The following is a 21,518-nucleotide window of genomic DNA, read 5'->3' as shown; positions in this document are numbered from 1 at the left end:
GGTGGTGAGGCACTGGAACAGGTTGCCCAGAGAGGTTGTGGAGGCCCCATCCCTGGAACTGTTTAAGGCCAGGTTGGATGGGGCTTTGGGCAACCTGGTCTAGTGTGGAGGGTGTCCCTGCCCACAGCAGGGTGGTTGGAACTAGATGATCTTTGAGGTCGCTTCCAACCCAAACCATTCTAGAATTCTATGATTTTATGATTAGTTGATGTCACCATCCCTCCTGTCCTGAAATCTATTACACTTAAAACTGAAGACAGAACAACTAACACCCATGGAGGAGCTTCTCAATACCTCTACTTTCAGTTTAAGTAAGATGAACTGACTTTTTTTTTTCTAAATGCTAAAGGAGGTTTATTAGCTCTTTTTAAAAAATATTTGGTTATTCCTAGCATTTTATTCTATGCAAGCATTTTTCCTCTGTACTGTATTTATAGTCTTTCTTTTATAGTTTTTCTTATGCAGCCACTGAAATCATGAGGAATTTTGTGAACAATAATGACAGTGGTAATGAAAACAGTCACAAACTGTGACTCTGAGTAAAACTTACACCTTCAAGATTTCCCTATAATTGCAACAATCACTCAAAAGAAAGTGAAAAAATGAAGACAGCTCTCCCAGCACATGACATTGTAGCTAGAATGTATTAATCAGCTGTAGTCATTGGAAAAATAGAGAAATCATCAAACAATCTAGAAAATCTATTTTAATAGCACTAAATTAATACCTGTTTGAAACAGTCTTATATGAAAACTGAAAAGTTTATGTCTTCTGATATCTTTAGACAACATTTGTCTTGTAATGCTTATTCTGTGTTCAACAAATGTCCACATGAAGCTTTAAAAAAAACTTCTTCAAGATCCATAGTCCAAGATATTGTTTTCAGAGAATTATTCTTTTGAATATGTGGACATTTTTCAATAATCAAATATTTAATTTTTGTTTACATTTTAAAACATTCTTCAGCAGAATTGATATCTAAAAATAAAAATATTTCATTCAGAACTCAATATAGTTTTATTTTAACATTGTGTTGCTATATTTCATGGAATTTCTAGCTTGGTTGCCTTGCATCCACACTCTCCTTTCTGGGCAAAACAATTAATTTGGATTAAATCTCTCTTGATTCACTGTACACAAAGAGTTCAAGGAATATATTTCAAGATAAGACCTAACTAGTAGGTAGAGAGGAGTTGGAACTCAGAAGTATACAATTTTATTGCTCAAGGATTATCAGAACAACATCCCTGAACACGTTTTTTTTAAAAATTTACCTCCTTTCTGTCAAGTTTTAAACCTTCAGAACAGGTCTTTAAATTTTTTGGGGAAAAAAAAAAAAAAAGCTAATTTCAGATGCAACCCTCATTTTTTAACAGACATGAGAAACTGCAGTTTACAAAGAGCATTTCAACCATGATGTAAATCATCCGACGGGAAGCCTGTCCAGCCTTCTCATCCAGCTACATGTGGCTTTTGTTACAGGCTTTAGACAGTGTTGAATAATTGTGCTACATAATCCCCCCATTTTCTTTGAAAACAAAAGGTTTGTGTTATGGGAACAACAATTTAACCAGAAACAGGAGTGAGTACACATAATGAAAACCATGTGTAATCTGACCCTTGGAAAAGAAAGGCATATCTATATCTCCATGGTTTTTCTTCCCTGCTGAATCTCCATCTTCTACCTAAACGTCACCAATTCCAAATACCGGCAGCTACAAGGTTGGTATAAAATCCAGAGAAGCAGATCAGCTGTGGAACTTTAAAATGGTACATGTGGTTTTCCACCTCCTTCTACCTCCTGTACCAATCTAGGAGAAGGAACTGGAGTTGTGTGGGAAGGAAGCACATTAATACTGAGAAAGAGCAGGAAGTCCACACATTCTTCTTCTACACAGGTCAACATCTATTTAGAAGAGGCATGTGGCCCCTTAGAGTTGCAAAAGTCTATGAGTGTCCCTACACTAGTGCTGAATTTCAGATCAGGTACCTACTTCTGAAGCAAATTGTCCAATTGCCATTGCATACTGTGTTTTGGCTTGTAGAACAGGACAGTCCTGGATCATGTGTACTATTGTCTTCTCACACTAAACTGAATCGCAAGAAGGGCTCCAGGCATACATCTAATGCCCTCCAGCCACAAATAGGCATTCAACGCATAAGTCAAGGTGACAGCTAGTCTGGGTGGTCTACTGTGCTTACTGAAGTAAGGCATAGCTTACGTGATTGTTGATGGGCACTGGTGAAATATATGCCCACAAAAAAGCCTGTGATATATTGATGCAATTTTAAATTCTCCTAACAATAAACAGATTTCTACTGACAGACCATGATGGAATTAATCAGGTCCACAAACCACTGTTTATCTGAGAAAAAAGAGCAAATGGGTTACCTTAATAGGGCTCCCATCTGGAGTGAGAACCTCTTCTGAAAGCTCCATCATCTTCAGTGCCATCAGGGCAATGGATTTAGCATGACTAAGGCTTTTCTTATGGAGCCCTGCCGCAACGCAGTATGCATCACCTATTGTTTCCACCTGCAGCAATCAGACAAATCAAATATTAAAGTATGATAATGAGAAAAGATCCCTACCATTAGTTATCTGCAATCAAATAGCATTGCTTAAAAACATGTGAGCAAAACATCCATAAAATAAGCAATTAGACAACGGAGCATAATTACCTGAGTTTGCAAACAGGTGCAGTCAAAACCTGACATATGATTGCATAGTGGCTCATCACCATTATAACCAAAGAAGATCTTTACATCTAGAATAGTGTATGCCATCAGCTGAGATATGACAACATTTTTCCATAGCAGTAATGCAGAAAAATCTATTTTCCTAAATAAGAAATTGCTTGCAGCTTTGACACTATCCTGGCTGAGTTTGCTGATGGGTAAGAATAGTGCTACATGATTATAATTCATAATTATTATTTACTCTGCTAGAAATGTATATCAGGAAGAGAATTAGAAAAAGCAAAACATCACCATAAAAATCAGTGAAGGGTCTATAACTTCTCATTAGCAGGTAGCTCTTCCTGATATAGGGAGAATTTACAAATAGATGCTACTGCTACAGACTTTTGACTGCACCTATCTCTGTTATTTTCAAATAAGAATTGTTGCCTCTCTCTACTATGCAGGCTACCTGACTGTGAATTCCCTACCTTCAGGCATCAAGTTCAGCAGACTGATCCCTCTGGTCTCTTCAGAGAGGCCTTACCTCTCCCTTATTCTTGATTTTCTCTAAAGAAAGTTGTCCCTCAGGAGAAAGCAGGAGCAAAAGAAATTACAGAAGCCCTCTGGCTCTGGATAAAGGCAGCCTCAGAAACACTGAAGCCCTCGGGTTCTGCAGCTTTATTGACAGCATTGTGTTTTGCAGTCTGCTTGCCCACACATCTGCAACACACTCTGCACACAGTCCGTTAACACGTGCCCTTGAGGGCAGATCCAGCCCTCAAGGATTAGTTTGGTTTTTGCTACATAACTAATCTGGCTTTCACCCTGCCCACAACACTACAGGAATGCCAGAAAAGACTTCAGCAAAGACTAGAGTGAGAAGAAAGCATGTCCTGAGCAAGGAGTTATTCAGGGAATAAATCCACCTGATTCTTCTCTCTGCAGGGATTCTACTAGTATCACTAGACCTGGACCTTCTCAGATTAATTTCCAGTCCTGATAAACAGAATTGGAAATAGTATCTCAAAAAGTATGCATTACATGTAAATGTACCCAGAGCATGAATCTAGAACAGCAGTATGAGCAAATACTTCCCACTACCAAACCTACAGAAGCTGTTAGAAGACCATTGCCAAGTTTGGCAGCGTAGCCTTTCCTCCTGATTGTGCGGGAGGAGATATAAGAAGCTGAGGGTTTCTCCTGAGGTGAGATCTGAGACAGCTGTTAGAGCTCTCTCGTCACTTTTGGAAGCTCCTGATAGTACTTTTATATAGAAAAAAACCATGTAGGAGCTATCAATACTGCTGTCTGTCTGCTTTTTTACCCAAGCCATATCTCAGGATCTCTGTCCACAAGAAGCAGAGACTGCCAACTCCCCGCAGTTTAGGAGGTCGTCTTTCCAAAGACAAATGGATGGGCAAGTATATTGCAATGGCTGGTGAAAAATGTAGAAACTAGGGAAGAAAACACAGGAGTGTAGTGAGAAAAAGTATCAGAAGTTAAAAAGACACTCTGGATGGATAAGAAATAGATGGTAAAACATTCTCTAAATCAGAAGGAAGAAAAAGCAGAAATTGAAATAACTGCACATTGTAATCCTTAAAAATTGTAGATGTACATGACCAGTTTGAATAGAAATGAAGAGGTTAGTACAAAAAGAGCTGAGTCTATGATGTCAAATAGAAAAATGAAGTACAAATTCTGTTTTTTGTTGAATGATTTACCTTCAGAATTACTCTTCCACTAAAGTTAGTTGCATTACACCACTGTAGATATGGGACCATATAGCGTTCCTGCAACATTCAGACAAACCTACATATTTTGTTAGCACCTTCCCCTTTGGAAATCTCCATAGCTGTGTAAACTAATTTAAGAGCTGGACTGCACTCATTGAATGGGTAGCATCATCAGAGTTGCGTTGCACACTATCTATGTACTACCAGAAAAATGGGACTGAAGCTGCCTTGTATAAATCTTACTCTGAAAATAAAAATAAAAACAATTATAATAATACCATTGTAGGATACTGTTTAAAGTACTTGTCCCTGTGAAGTTCCTCTGACAGTAACACTTGAGAACCAGGGGAATGATTAGGACTGCTGAGACTTACCTGGTAGTTGAAACTGGATGTGGTGACTACTGATAAGGTTCTTTAATGATTTACCATTCTGTGATCCTGTTTTCAGTAAGTCACTACTAAGATTTTCCAAAACTAAGCATTTAAGCTGAAATTTCCATGCTGACTGTCTCCATCAAACTTTAACCTTAGTTCAGTCCTCCTTTAAAACGAGATTTGACAAATTTTCTAATAATCTCTGGGTTATTTCCCCAAGTCCTTTTTTAAAAAAGCTCCAGGAATTCTCATAATTCAAGTTGTTCATGGCACTTTCATTTAGTTGCCTCATACAGAGTCACAGAATCATAGAATGGTTTGGGTTGGAAGGGACCTTAAAGATCATCTCATTCCAACCCCCCTGCCATGGGCAAAGACACCCTCCACTAGACCAGGTTGCCCAAAGCCCCATTCAACCTGGCCTTGAACACTTCCAGGGACAGGGCCTCCACAACCTCTATGGGCAACGTGTTCCAGTGTGTCATCACCTTCATTGTAAAAAATTTCTTCTTTATATCCAGTCTAAATCTACTATCGTTCAGTTTATAAGTGTTGCCCCTTGTCCTGTAACTACAGCCCTTGGTAAAATGTCTCTCTCCATCTTTCTTATAAGCCCCCTTTATATATTGAAAGGCCACATTAAGGTATTCCTGGAGCCTTCTCTGACTTAACAATCCCAACTCTCTTAGTCTGTCTTCATAGAGAGGTGCTCCAGCCCTCTAAACCTCCTTTAGCATTTAGAAAAAAAAAGTCAGTTCATCTTACTTAAACTGAAAGTAGAGGTATTGAGAAGCTCCTCCATGGGTGTTAGTTGTTCTGTCTTCAGTTTTAGGTGTAATAGATTTCAGGACAGGAGGGATGGTGACATCAACTAATCATAAAATCATAGAATTCTAGAATGGTTTGGGTTGGAAGCGACCTCAAAGATCATCTAGTTCCAACCACCCTGCTGTGGGCAGGGACACCCTCCACACTAGACCAGGTTGCCCAAAGCCCCATCCAACCTGGCCTTAAACAGTTCCAGGGATGGGGCCTCCACAACCTCTCTGGGCAACCTGTTCCAGTGCCTCACCACCCTCACAGTCAAGAATTTCTTTCTAACATCTAGTCTAAATCGACCCTCCTTCAGCTTAAACCCATTACCCCTTGTCCTGATAAACAGTCCCTCACCATCTTTCCTGTAGGCCCCTTCAGGTACTGGTAAGCCACAATTAGATCTCCCCGGAGCCGCCTTTTCTCCAGGGTGAACAATCTAACTCTCTCAGCCTGTCTTCACAGGAGAGGTGCTCCATCCCTCCAGTCAGCTTCATGGCCCTCCTCTGGACTCGCTCCAGCAGCTCCATGTCTTTCTTGTACTGGGGCCCCCAGAGCTGGACACAGTACTCCAGATGGGGTCTCATGAGAGCAGAGTAGAGGGGCAGGATCACCTCCTTTGACCTGCTGGTCACACTTCTTTTGATGGAGCCCAGGACACGGTTGGCTTTCTGGGCGGCAAATGCACACTGCTGGCTCATGTCTAATTTTTCCTCCACCAGTACCCCCAGGTCCTTCTCTGCAGGGATTGTTCTCAATTCATTCATCCTCCAGTCTGTAGTAATATTTGGGATTACCCTGACCCAGTTGTAGGACCTTGTACTTGGCCTTGTTGAACTTCATGAGGTTATGTCAGGACATTAAAAAAGAAACTGCAATGGGAGTGATACATCGTGCTTCAGAATTTCAGGCTATGCCCATCAGTGAGTCAGACGTGCATGGGGAAGAAGGGAATTTCTCTTGCCTCAGCTGAGAAGCAAAAAATGGACCAGAAAAACAAAGCACTGCTTATAGCTCGCTCCAAACTACCTGCTGGGTAGATCCTGAAATCACTGTGCACACCAGAGAGCAACTTACTCCATAAATATTCAAGTAAATGTCAATAGAATTAAGAGAAAAGGAAGATACTACTCAAGGTGGCTAAAAATAGCAGCACTCAGATCTGTTTGATGCTCTTCAAGATAATGATATACAGTAATGAAACTCCAGAGGAAATCTCTACCATGTAATTAACTTCTGAGGTTTTGACTTTGTAATGTGACTATTATAGTGCATTATTAGTAGTATATTTGATTTTTATATCCTTTCTGGATACATATGCAGGAAAAGGTATTTTTCTATCACTATAAGATTGGAATACATAACCCTGCTGCTTTTTAAAAAAACAAAATATATTCTGTTTTGAATATTTCAGCCATTTTTGCATATGATTGACAGTTTTACCTTTATTGAAATTTAGTACATTTTTGTTCTAGTTACATAATCGTTTCTTACCGCTCTTAATATTTCTAGTCACTTACTGATAGCCTGACCTACCCTTACCTACTTTTCATCCATTTCACTGATTCACACTCACCGTGGCCAGCTTCACTGGAGCTTTTATTAGTTGGGAATTAATATATAGCACCACAGAAGAAAAGTGAGGTTGAACTTAGATTTTGAAATTAGACCAATCTATAAAAAATGTTGGATATAGTTTTTATTTTTAATTAACAAGCAAAGAAGCCAGAAAACTTCGCAGCTACTTACACTGCTATGCAAAGGCCTTCTCTAAAGCCTTCTATACCTCTGCATTGAGTCATTGGAAATGTCCAAAACATTTTCAGTCAGGCCGTCAACAAATCAAAGGTTAAGATTCATAATTAATTGAAGTAGTTGTGTGTATTCTACAGCTCAGAAAAAAGCTTCTTGGTATATATCCTGAGACTGCTGAATATTGTAGAGTAATATTGTATGCGTAAGACTTGCAGCAGGAAGCAAACAAAAATACCTTCTACTTTTGGGGAGAAATTTTCCATGTATCCAGCTTCTGTTAGACCTTGGTAGATACCATATGTCTGTTTTAGACATGAGCAGTACTTTTCATAGAAATTGAGCTCTATAGTAATTGTCTTACAGTCACTTATTCTTAATTCATACCGATTTTAGGTGGAATATGACTTGCAGATGAATCTAGTAGCCCAGCAGACAGAATATAATTTCTCCAATTCTAATGTATCCAGACAACAGATGTTAATAGACTGTTCCCTGGGCAGCTCCAACAGGTCCCTTCTAACTACTAGTAGCTAAACTTTGCATTGTGTTGTGTTGTGTTATGTTACTTAACTGAGAAAATGGAAGTTGTAGCCAAGTGATGTTGCCTGGCTATAAAGTTGGGGTATTGATTCAGTGACAGTGTAGAAGGGAAAATGGGGTATACTGAAGTAACATCCCTGCTTCTGTACTCTTCCTCGTGAATGCATGAATATGCACCAGTCACAATGTATATGAACTTCTAGAAGTAATGAAGGAACTGAAGTGTCACACTTCATTTCACAGGGTTACACACACAGGGGGAAATATAATTTTGTAAGTGAAACCCACAATGGTAAGTTTAAAGATTTTCATCTAAAATTTTCAGGAATCCCAACAGTGTAAGGAATCTTACTAGCACCTTTTTTGAAGCACAGCTTGGAAATAAGCACAAAAAATGTAATCATGGGGGTCACTCTTGTGGCAATTCTAATCTGAAATTCCTATAGCAATCAGCAGTATTACTGAAGGAAGTAGCTGGAGGGAGAATTGGCTCTAGTTTTAGTCCTGTCTCTCTCAGCAGGTTTCCTGTAAAAGCCTGATAATTTGTATTATAACTGTTACAGTGGAGTATTCATTATTATTTTTTTTCATGTAAGAGCCATAAATAAATCTGTGTACACTTTTTCCTTTTTTAATGGGTTAAATTATACTTATATCAAGAAGGCTTATTTGCTTGTGATTAAAACTAAATACGTACAAAAACATGGGTCTGAAAACTCAAAAATTGCCATCTTCTTTCTGGAAGAAAATCTACCCTTAACAGCATGTCCCTTCACCTTTCTCTGAAGGGTACTTGTGTACCCATCTCCAAAATACTCAAAGGGCTGCATAGGTATTTATTATCTCACTCCTAAGGGTTATAATATTTAGTACCCATTCACTCTAAAATAGTCTGTGCTACTGCCTCCACAGACTGTTCAGTGCTCTTCTGCAAAATAAAAAAATTAATTGGAAATAAAAAGTTGGATTGCCTTCACTATAGAGATAAATACTTTTGAAGTATTGTCTCTAACTCAAAGTGTGATCCATAAATAAAAACCCTTAATGCAGGTTACACTAGTGATGTTAGTTTGAGTTGGCTGTCCTGCTGACATAAAATTACCTGCTAATAGAGCCCTTCTCAAGCCAAATCCATTTAAGGGACATTCATCCTTCAGCACTTTCCTGATACATGCATATAACAAAAAAACAGATTTATTTTTTTCTCACAAGACACTGGAAAAAAAAAATTACAGTGCAATTCAGGATGAAGATCTACAGGACATTCCTTGATGTTATACACAGGTGATCAAATGAATACAAGATTACTTTGGAAAGTAAATACGTAAGTATTGCAAAACCATCCTTTGCTCAAGGATGCTTTTCCTTGATGTCATGGTTTAGCTCCAAATGGCAGCTAAGCACCACATGGCTGCTCACTCACCCTTCTCTCCCCTGGTGCGATCGGGAGGAGAATGGGAAGAAAAAGGTAAAACTCATGGGTTGAGATAGGGACAGTTTACTAGGACAGCAAAGGGAGAAGGAAATAACAATACTAATAAAAAAATACACAAAGAGGGTGGTACACAATGCAATTTGCTTACCACCTGGAACCTGATTCCCAGCCCATCCAGAGCAGCCACTCCCTCTCCCCAGCCAGCTCCCCCCAGTTATATAGTGAGCATGACGTCATATGGTCTAGAATATCCCTTTGGCTAGTTTGGGTCAGCTGTCCTGGCTGTGTCCCCTGCTAGCTCCCTGTAAAAATTAACTTTATCCTAGCTGAAAACCAGGACACTTGAGAAAAGAAAACCTTCAGTGGTACACGTATGAGGAAAAATATATTATGCTGATCAAAGATTATTTTGTTTATTCTATTAACATATATAGATTATCTATAGAACTGTATCACACATATAGACTTTAAAACTTGGGAAATATTTACAGTAAATTGTTTAGTTCTGGTATGTGACACAGCCTATACCTCACTAGATGGTGTGGAAAGGTAATCTAGGTTTAATCTTTACGTTCATTTAACCCTTGTACTTCTTTGAGCAGGACCAGTCCACTCAAGTCAAACCACAGTAATGCAAATGAACTCAGAGAAAATCGCCATCAGGAGAGACGGGCAAGGACATGCCCGTTTTCTCCACTTACTTCCTCTTTGTCTGTTAGTAGGAATGAGAAGAAAGACTGGTGTAAAAGGTCCTCCAGCAGCTTTATGGTCTTCTCTGATCTTAGACCCTGCGTCACAATTTAACAAGGGACTTCAGAATACGCCAGGTTCTAGCAGAGTAACTAAACATAGGTAACTCCTTTCCATATCTTCATTTCTTATCCTCTTTTTATAGAGTCACAGATATTTCTGTAAATTCAGTTGAGTTTCCCAATGCATCAAATACTGCTCGTGTTCTCACGAGTTTCTGTTATTTTAATCACCAGAAATATTTATTTATACTTAAGTAAGTATGTGTTCATAATCATCGTAATTTTAAATTGGCAGGAAAACTCGGAATATTAAACAGTTTCTCTACGCTCCACACCCTGTTTACAGTCAGAGTATATAGAGTGTATATGCTATACTTAGCTGAAGAGCAGCTTATTACTAAACTGTTTCTTATCACTTATGAGCAATCTGCCAATAGCCTGAAACTCTCCTACTGCTGGGAGATTTTAAAGTTTCATTTTACAATACTGAAAAAATAACAAATCAGTTGCAATGATATCAGTTTCCTCTTAAAAAGCTGGAGAGTGAAAAAAATAGAAATAAACAGTAGGAAGATGGGTAGTGGCTTAGTTAATCGCAGTTTAATGCTCTTCATCTTCTTCACTTTTCTTAGTAAGAAAACTAACTATTCTGTTTTGGATGTGGTTTTCTTCCCTGCACAGAAGAGTGTTATTCTCCATCTCTCCTTTCACCTGTTGCCTATGCATGTTTCCCCTCTCCTATCCAAATACAGACATATTGTTCTAGGTGCATGCAATGTGTACTGGTTAGTTAACACCTTTCAAAATACAATATGCAAAAAACCTAACTAGAATTTCACTAAGTAAATATATCTGCCTTTTCTGACAAAATATGTGCTTCTTTTCCTGATAATAATATTATTTGCACTCTCATCAAGCCTGCAGTTGTCACCAAACTGGGGGGACTGGTCAGTTTGCTCTAGGGCAGGGCTGCCATCCTGAGGGACATGGACAGGTGGGACAAATCGGCCAGCAGGAAATTCATGAAACTCAACAAGGACATGTGCAAAGTCCTGTCCCTGGGAAGGAATTTCCCTGGAGCTGATACAGCCTGGGACCAACTTCCCGAGGAGCAGCTCTGTGGGAAAGACCCTGGGGGGTCCTGGTGGGCAGCAAGCAGCACATGGGCCAGCAGCGAGTGCTGGGAGCAAAGATGGCCAATAATATTCTGGGCTGTATGAACAGAGATTGGGGAAAGTGGTTATTGCCTCCTAATCAGCACTCATTAGACCACACCTAGATACTGTGTCCCGTTTTGGGCCCCTCAGTACAAGACAGAGATGTATAAACTGGATTCAGCTCAGTGAGGGGCAACCAAGATGGTAGGAGCCAGAGGACCTGCCTTGTGAGGAGAGGCTGGGGGAGCTGGGCTTGTTCAGCCTGGAGCAGAGATGGCTTTGGGGGCACCTCAGAGCAGTCCCAGTGCCTGTGGGAGGTCCTCGAGGAGACAGAGTTGGGCTTTTCACAGGGGTGCAGGGTGAGAGGGCAAGAGACAACAGTGACATCAGCATCCTTATGGTTTAGGAAAGAGGGAAGCCTGTGAAACTTATTGACTGCCAGATCTTACTCAGATAAAAAGAATTTTGCAAGTCTTTTAAAGAACAATCAAACAGTTCTGCAGACAGTGAGGATTTTAATAGGTGCTTCAGGAAATACAGTGATAAAGAATATAATCCTTGTATTTTAGGGCATAAAAATGAGAATTCTAGAAAGAAGTCTGCCATATATACCTGACATTTCATAAGTAGCTCATGTACTTCTCCAAGTACCCCCATTCAATAGTGTCAAGCACAGACCATTATAATTCACTAATTATGGCAGTTTCCTCTGTAAACCAAACTTTAACTGTATGATACGCCCTGTCCTCCAATGTATCTATTAGCTATATTGAAAATTATCTGAAATTTCAGTTGTCCAAATGTTTTCTGTCTTCCCTTACATTTAGATAATTGAGGTTACACTACAGTCACTGATTTTTTCACTTTAATACTCTATCTTTTCATCCCAGGAAGAAAAATCTACCACACAAATTACAGTGGAAAAATTAAAGCTGAAAGTTATCCACAATTTCTGAACTTTTCACGATGTAATATTTAAGCTGCCCAAGGAAATATTCAAGTAATGGCCAATTTTTTTATTATTATTTGTTTTCCTCCATTGGCAATAATTCAATGTTTTCTTTTTTCTGATTTGTGACCTATACACCTATGGAGAAGAGGAGAGGGGGGAGGGGAGGGGAGGGGAGGGGAGGGGAGGGGAGGGGAGGGGAGGGGAGGGGAGAGGAGAGGAGAGGAGAGGAGAGGAGAGGAGAGGAGAGGAGAGGAGAGGAGAGGAGAGGAGAGGAGAGGAGAGGAGAGGAGAGGAGAGGAGAGGAGAGGAGAGGAGAGGAGAGGAGAGGAGAGGAGAGGAGAGGAGAGGAGAGGGAGAAAGAGAGAAGGAAGGAAACAAATTTTTTTAAAAAGCCCTTTTTCTGTGTATTTATAATAAATAACTTTACTCCTCAGTTGAGCCGTGGAGTTGCATTGTCTGGAGTTGCAACACTACAGTTTCCCTGGTGGTTGCCCAGCAGATCAGCATCTGCCAGAATGCCAGCCTTTCTTTATCTTTCTCTAATGATCATCAGTAGAATTACTACCTCAGTCTCCTTGGTTGATGAAATGCTGTTAGTATTTCTCTTCTTAGCTAAAAATGAACAGAATCAACACTAATGTCAAGGACCCTTGCATACTCCATTGCCTTTTACAGTCAATCCCACATGTTACTGACTGTTTCAATGTGACTGAGCAATACATAGTTCTTTGGATGAAGATCAACATATCCATTTGCAGAAGTCATGGAAAGTCAAGCTTTGAACTAATCTAAGTATTCTAAGGGTCCCTATTAAAAGATAGCACTCATGCTTGGTGGTGATGGGAGTTATTCCAGTGCCAATATAACAGAAAGCAATGAAATTAGGAATGAAATAACTTGGTTTGATGCTGATTGTATGAGAGAATTTAAAAATGTAATGAAACTTCATTATACTCAATCAAAATACACTCTGTGAATTAAACAACATAATATGGCATTAAACTGTATAACATGATTAAATAACTGTAAAAATAAAGCACATGAAAAGAAGACGGCACAAGCAGGGAAGAAGCAGTGTTTCAAGCACATCAGCTGCAAGTTGATAAGGTGTAGACTACATGGGTGAGATTCAGCTCCCCTACCCAGAGACATCCCTAATACAGTAATCTGAATATGAGTTATTCACTCTCAATTCCCTTTATCATCTATGGACTGAAATGGGAACTCCAGCAGTCATCTAACCAGTGCTAAGCATCTCTTTCAGGAAAAGATGAATCTCACACTAAAAAAGATTCACACTCACCCATTCAAATCATCCTTTATCTGTTTACTGTGAGGATAGTCTAGATGACTAGTTCTATGTTATAAATAGTATAATTTCACCTCTGTCTCAGAACTACAGAAGAGAAAGAATTAACAAGACCATGTGAAGAGGCAGAAGGTCAAACTGAATTTTAGAAGGCAGGTGAATTTTAGAAGCACGACAAGGCAAGTTCTGGGAAATCAAACAGTCCTTCAGGAAAGCTGATCTCTAGCCAAACAGATGAATCAGTGGAAAACCTTTCTACACTCCATATGTCAGTATCCTTTTCACTCTTAGAGATTAACCCAGGCTCAGAACAAGATTTATTGGAGAATATGAAGTTTAAGTGATTCTTATGATTACATTAACAACAAAATCAATTAATTCTAGTGTACTAATTTTGTTTTGAATACCTGAAAATAGTTTTTTAAGGAGCCAAGTCAGGGTAGGTCCCTGCGCATCTCTTAGATTAAGTTCCATATTTACTCCTCAGCCTGGACTTACTGGAGAACATCTTAGCTTTCTGCATACCTAGGTTGCGTTTCCATGGGAAAATATAAATATGTAAGGAAGTGGTTTCTTAAGTCTCATCCCATTATGAAGCCAGGATTCAGGATGGGAATGCATCTGTAACTGGAAGCTGGAAAGTATTCTTAGGTATCGCAGTAAAGACCTATGCCTTCCCAAAATTTTTAGTATCCTGTTTATCCATATTTCATTCCATCTGCAAGACTGAACTACATAATACCTTAACACTGTGCATTTCTTTTATGAAAGCTGAAAGGTCTTCCGTCTAAAGGAATTCAGCAAAATTCAGCCTTAAGATGAAATTCTTGCAAGTATATAACTTTGAAGTTAATAGTATCTCCCAGTGGGCTTTTCTTTCATCTGTTTTCTGCCCTAAGTTGTACAGCAGGAAAATTAGGAAAAGACCATGGTATATGGCAAAGTGGTGCTTCAGTGGTGCTTCAGACTTATCATTTGGGCTTTATTATTCCTGTCCGTGATTTCTAGTTCAACAGCAAACAAGATACTTCTTTAACTGGTATGGGACAAAGACTGAAGAAGAGGGAGATTGTCTCCATTCTAGTTTTATTTTAAGTCAAGAATCTAAGCACTCATTGCAGGGAGCATTTTATTTGATGTCCATATTCTACCTCAAGATGTCAGTCACACAAAAATTAAGCCTCTAATTTAAGCTACTCATCTATACTCTTTCTATAGTCAATGAAGAGAAAAATGAACTTCCAGGGTATGATGTATTCCATCCTGAATTCTAGAAACCTCATTTTTTTACCCATTTACTACAGCAGGACCCAAATGTCTATATCTTTGTTTAATTGCCTGCTTCCACGCCAAGACTGTCATTTGATATATAAGACCCCTCCTGTGTTATCAGCATGCTTTTTCTGAGAAATGGCTGAAAAACAAGTTTATGTGGGCCATGATGGCCACAGACTGGGAAGGCTTGGTTTGTGAAACTCTCAGAAGACTCTAGGCGAGCTGTTATCTTCTCATACGTGACTCCCCCCATGCCTCTGAAAGTGCTCTACAGACGGCATGTTCGTCCTTCCATAAAGTACCCCAAAACAGAAGAAGATTGCATGAGTGTGTTGACTACTAGTGCTAAGATACTGTTTGTCAGCACAACAGCGAGATCCTCTTTAGCTCAGAAAAATCCTGTATCTTGGCATGCATATTTTGGCATGCAGGTCAGGGATGTTATTAATCACTAAGTGGGAGGGAGGGCAGACATCAAGTATTTTGGGCAGCCTATGGTAGAAAGATTTGAACAAGTCAATCTAAAATACAGATTCTAAGGAAAGAAATGTCGAACATACATGCTGGAGAGAAACTAGAAAGGTTATTCCACTGAGAGGTGAAGTGTGCATGCTCTTTCTCTGGAGGTGGTGTAAGTGCAGTTCAGAAAAGCCTCCACCGAGAGTGGCCTAAGTATACTTGATCCTGAGGTAGCTTCTAGATCTATGTTTCTGTCTATGTAACAAAGAGTGAATGCTGACCTTTTCCAAATTAATCAAAACCCATTTGTTTTTTTGATGTTGTGTGAATAGAAATTAAAGCCTGATTCTGTTTGCATTTTGAAGTACACTATATGTTTCTCCACTGCACAGATCCGGCAGAAAAGCTTTGAAACACAGTTGAACTGTGCAACACTGTGAAGCTTAACAACATCTGTCAGCTTAAAATATTTAGGTCTGAGGCTTTTTGCTAGAAATTAATTCTACATGTTAGATACGATATTATTTATAGACTCCCAAAATCTCTGGGATACTATAAAACATCTCCTGTTTTTTATAGATTTTTAAGGTTTTAAAGATAGGATTTGAGAATAAGATTGTCTTCAAATGGACCCAAGAATCTCCTTTAGTTTCTACCTTAGTGTTTGGTTCTTTAGCTTCTGTCTCTCAACTTTTCAAAATTAACTCCTAAGCAGTGAAACGTTGTGCCTAAGTTTCAAGGTAGCTCTGCAATGCTTTTATGACACTGCATTCTGCTTTTGGAAATAGTTCAGTGCATGGAAAACCCCCGCCATGTGAGCAGGAATGGATTCCAAGTGTCCACCTATGAAGTTCAGAAATCTGTTCATCTGGTAAAGCTCATTTTTTAAAAGAAATGTCTTACTACAAATCCCAGCTCCTTTCCCAAGAGCCTAATTATGAAGTAATTGCTCTTACCAGGCCTGAGGGCATTTTATTTTTAGTAAGTTTAATGATGCTACATGCTGGCAAGTTCAGGAGCATTTTGCAGGACGAGCTGTATTCAAACTCTTTCTATAGCACCTACTTAGCAGTCTTAAGCATAAATCTTTCAGAATCCAACATATGGAGGAACTCTTTCATCTACACATTATTTCAGAGTGCTGTTTTCTTTACGAAAGGAAAAAAGGCAAATAGTACTTGCTGTGTAGACTTATTATCTAATATTTTAAAAGGTTTTTTTCACTAGTTAAAATAGACACATGCTAGAAGACTTACAGTTTACATGATTCGACATCAGCTTTGCACACAACAGTCACAGAATACAAAAATCATTGTGCATAAATTATTTTTCTTCAGTAGGCAAGTATGAAATTGCAAAAATCACACCAAATATGCCTGATGAATAGAAAATGTCCTGGCTGGCATTCTGCCTTATGTGAGGTAGTTGCCATGTCAAGTAAAGAATTGTTTAACAAAATAAGCAAATATTAAAATAATCACTCATAACTTAAGACACACATTTCAGTTTAATGAGACTGCCCTTCTCCAGACGTAAGAGTGGTCTTAATTTGCTATAGGTATCCCAAGTATTAAAACTATTACTGAACAACATCATCTTCCTCAAGGCTACATAAGCTTTAATTTATCTGTCTTGAAATTCATCTGTTAGCTAGTTTCTCTTAACTTCCCTAAGTATCCTCCATATTCATTTACATCTTTTAAGAAATTAAGGTACAGTCATGAATGCTATTTGCATGAATGAAAACTCTGCATCTTGGCATGCTCAGGTATATGAAGGGCCAGCCATATGTTCTCACAGTTGTGCTATATATCCTCTAGGTCTGACACAATACTGGACTGCTTAAATGGAAATAGGCTAGGCTGGTGGAAAGTAAAATCAATTTTCTCCAGTCCCTCAGAGGGACTAAAATTTAGAAGGCAGAAAAAATTGACAGAAGAAAACAAATTATTTAATTATTAATGATTGGTTTTACAAAACATAACATCAGGGAGAGCTGTATGCTGCAATAGGGCGTTGCTCCTAGCCCTGGTTCCTGTCCAGCTGCTATGTCTGGGCTTGCTCCTCAGCATGGAGCAGGGTGTCCCAAAGGAGGATACCCTTCTGGGTCTTGTCCAAATAAAAAATCAGGATATAGCCAAGGTTCACACACAAACTGATGACTTGGGAAGCACTCCCAGGACCTGTAAGTTGGACATAGGCTCTAAGGCTCCCAAGCAGCTTGAGAGAAATGGAGCGGGACACTTATAAACAAATGTGTGCTTTTTGGATAAGAGAAAAGTGGAAGGGGAGAGACGAAAGAGAAGAGAAGGAAATATATACAAGCATGGTATTCCTGAAGAAGAAATTATATACAAAAGCAAAAGTCCTAGACTCTTTAGAGGATTCTTGGGTGATGAATTGCCTAAAGCAGAGAACATGCACAGATGTTTTAGTGCTTTGTGCAGGTCTGTATGTTTATAAAGTACAGAATAGCTCCTCTGGAGCCTGCATGTCTGCTTCATTTGCACATCTCCCTAAAGACAAAAAGTGTAAATCTTCCACAAGGCTGCAGAAAAATACATGCTTAAAGTAACAGGAAATCTTAAAATATCCTGAAGCTCTTGAGTGCTGATACACCAGATCTGCAGGGAAAATCCAAGATATCTTTTGTGTTTCTTTTTTTTTTTTTTTTAACTTAACTCAAGAACACTTCTGAGTTCCCAATAAAGATAGGTGTCCCAGCTTTGTCCTGACTTCATACTGGAGTGAGACACACCTGTGTGCCAGCAACTAAGTCCATGTGCAGCCAGAGAGTTCAAGGAGAAAGTCAATGCTATATAGCCTGCTCAGAGCAAGAAAAGGAAGAAGGTTCGGGATCCCTCTGTGTTGGGACCTGAACAGAGCAGCGCGCTGAAGGGCAGCTCTACCAGGCTGGGTGGCACCATGGAGAGAGAGCGAGCTTCTGGGCAATGGAAATTTCCTTCTATTACCCATTTTCTTCTATTACACTGTCAAAACCCACTGACTTTAAACTAACAGGAAGAAGCAACGCCTAGTACACTGGTAATCCCCAAAACTGCACCTATTCATCTTAAAAAAGGTATATTATGGTATTTTATGCATATAATATTGCTCATATAAGAGTATCAGTATCGTTTACATATTTTAATTGCATTTCGTAATAATCTTCATTCTTCAGATGCCTAAGCTGAAGCTAAAAGAATTTGAAACCTTCTCACAATGGCCACGTAGTTGCACTGAGCTTAAACGATGAAAACTGTAGAAGTGATGGAATGAAGACCAAAACAGCGACCATAGATTTTACAGGAAAACTTGGACACTAGGGTTTTTAATGTATGAAACATAAAGCCTAGAAAACCTCAGAACAGTCTGAAGCTCATGACTCCTGTCATTGCAGTATTCTTTAGACATTGTAGCATCAATAGGAAGCTTAAGAACATATATATGAACATATAAAAATAATGGTTTTCAAGAAGGGACAGTCATGGCACTGAGAAAGTACTGTTATTTTCTGTAAAATGAATACTGATTTCTGCAACATAAAGTACCAGTATAAAAATGTAAAGTGGTATCTTTAGAAAACGTGAGTTTAAAATGAGGCTCCTAAAAGCATTATATCATAACCTCAATATAAACAACACTTTTCAGAACTGGTGAGCATTAGTCTCGAATGATTGCAGAGCAGTCCAGACTTCCCACTCTTTTAGTTGCAGGTCTTCACAACAAGCAAAAATTAAGGCTGTAGCCAGGGTTAGGTGTATAAAATCAGAGAATGAAAATCTGACATACTAACTGTATCATTCAAAAAAAAAAACCAATATCATTCAGCGTAAAGTGAGTGAAATAATGTTTCCAGGAATAATAGCCAAAGAGAACCCCAAGGAAGCTGGTAAAGGACTTTGAGGCATGTATGCGGCACTACTCAGAAAAAGAGAGAATCTCAGTTTAGCCAAATAATGAATCCAAAGAGAAAACAGAAATTCACATAACAGAGTTGTGAATTCTAACTATAAAATTAACCTGTGGGATTATACTGTCTTATTCAATAAATATTCAATTCAGCTCTCTCACATCCTCTCCCTTCTACGATTACCCCAAGAGTGTCCCTTTTGATCTTTTCATCAAGGCTATATGTAAGCAGATTCTTTCTAAAGTTTCATTCTCTACAACACAGATTCTTTCAGACTGCTAAAACTGTCACCCAGGCTTGTATCACCATGCATCTCAATTACTGCAATGTTCTCCCTCAACCTGGACAAATGTAATCTGTCATCTTTGCTATTCATTCAAAATACTCCTGTGAAATTAATTTTCTGAGCCCATCATCTGCCTGTGTCATTCCTATCTATGCATCTATCCACTGGATACCCTTCCCCTACCTCATCAGTTATAGCTACTTACTTTCATTGTGAAGAAATTTCAAAGTCTAATTCAGCCCCCTTCAGCCCTCTCCAAGCATTTCTTATTCTGTATCCAACAGCTCATTACGCTTGCCCTCTGTGTCTGACTTGTTAAATGCAAGGATCTTTGTTCTTCTTTTTGTGCCATACGTCCCTGTAAACATCCCTGAATAAATAGTATGAGACAAATGAAAATACTACGTTTATTGTCTGAGTCCAAGATTAGATGCACCAAGGTTCTGAATTCAAAATGCTGTAATGGTAAAGATGGGTGAATAATTTATAGCATGGAATCTATTTAATGAATTTTGCTTAATTTTCTGTTTACAAAACAGTGAATTTGATATTCAGAAGTACTCACCAAATCATCTTTGCAAATTATTCTTGCCATATTACTTAAAAACAAACAAATTTGAAAATTGATCTGTTTTGATGTATATATAGGTCACATGATAAATTTCTGTAGCCTAGTTACAGGAGTACATCTTAAGAGGTGGGCTGTGGGTACAAATACTGGTGATTACATATCTAAAATTCACTGCCTGACAATAACTTCTAAAATTATAGTTGTGGTGGTGGTGATCATTCCTAGCAATAAACTTAGCTATATCAGAATATCATCTGAAACAAATGAAAGAGATATAAACACACAAGCTATTTTTATTTTAAAATGCAAATGCTTTTTCAAAAGAATTGTCATTTTATTTTAAGCCTAATTCTCTAAGGCAAAGAAAAAGGGTTCATTGCCTGAATTTTGTCTTTCTATAATGCTCAACTGAGTCAGTTTCATTTAATCCCACAGCAAGTTTTTTAGACTTCTGCTTAAGAAACAAATGAAAAAAAGATTTTGGGGGAGAAAGAAAGATACATAGAGCTCCAAAATAGGCGCAGTGCACACTGCCTTACTCATGGGTGGGCTGTGGAGGGAAGCAAGGGACGTGTAAGGAAGCTCAGGAGACATGGGGGAGTAGGGACATGGAGGAAAATCCAAGTTGAAAGGATCCAAAAAAGAATTGGCTGTATTGAGGCAGTAACAGTGGAGAAAGAGTGTTAGAGGTGTAAGACATTCTTCCATAGAAAAATGGGTTTTGTTTATTCCTCTGCTCACAGAATTACATGAGAGTCTTAACTTTTTGGAATGTTTATTCCTTTTCTGAATGCACAAATCTAATCTTGCCTATCTCAGCAGCCGTCATCTTATTTTACTGGTCAGGACACTATTTCCATACAGTAACACCTTTCCATTTAAAGTGGCACAAAGCTAGGCAAAAGGCAGTAAGCCATGGTCTAAATGATACCATATTCATGACTTATGTATAAATATTCCTCCTTAGTGTTCTCACAGGACTCAGCCAACCTTCCTTCCAAACAGGTCATAGTGTTTTACATACTTTACTTCCTATTCCCATGCAACCATAGTTTTCAACAAAGAATGTCCTGACTGCCTCAAAACAGTTAACTAAAATTAATCATCTGGGAAAACACTAACTACTCCCATGTACCAGATACAGCATGTGAAACAGGGTCACTAGATATCACTCTTGACTGTGGGTCAGAAGGTCCTCGAGTCATGTTCTCAGAGCTGGCTCGAGATCCAGTAAAGTAAGATCAGATAAATACAAACTAAGATCAAACTTCCCATCTTTTCTGACTATATCACCGCAGCAGTTTTCAAATGAGGGTTGGCACCTTCCACTGTAGTCCTCTCCCAGTGTGGTCTTTGGCTTCTGAGCGCTAGTTAATACAAACACCTAGCCCAGGAGCACAAAACCTATTTACAGTGTGATCTTTTACTTTGGTATACTGTCCTACTAACCTATATCTAAACCATGTTCAGTTCTATCTGTGGTATGTATTGTAACTCTTCAGACAC

At 38.8% G+C, this 21,518-nt stretch overlaps 1 protein-coding gene across 2 annotated transcripts in view; it reads right to left on the bottom strand.

Moving 5' to 3' along the window:
* The window catches only part of GUCY1A2 (guanylate cyclase 1 soluble subunit alpha 2), a 180,249-nt gene that overhangs the window by 67,950 nt on the left and 90,781 nt on the right, over nt 1–21,518 (bottom strand). For both annotated transcript variants that reach the window (XM_075742301.1, XM_075742300.1), the window contains exon 6: nt 2,393–2,536. In XM_075742301.1, coding sequence (XP_075598416.1) covers nt 2,393–2,536 — 144 coding nt within the window. The remainder of the gene's footprint in view (nt 1–2,392; nt 2,537–21,518) is intronic.

Source organism: Balearica regulorum, chromosome 1 (assembly GCF_011004875.1).
Source record: "Balearica regulorum gibbericeps isolate bBalReg1 chromosome 1, bBalReg1.pri, whole genome shotgun sequence".
In the NCBI taxonomy this organism is placed as follows: Eukaryota; Metazoa; Chordata; class Aves; order Gruiformes; family Gruidae; genus Balearica; species Balearica regulorum.
The sequence above is the reverse complement of the archived record's forward strand: the minus strand, read 5'-3'. Positions and strand labels throughout refer to the sequence as shown.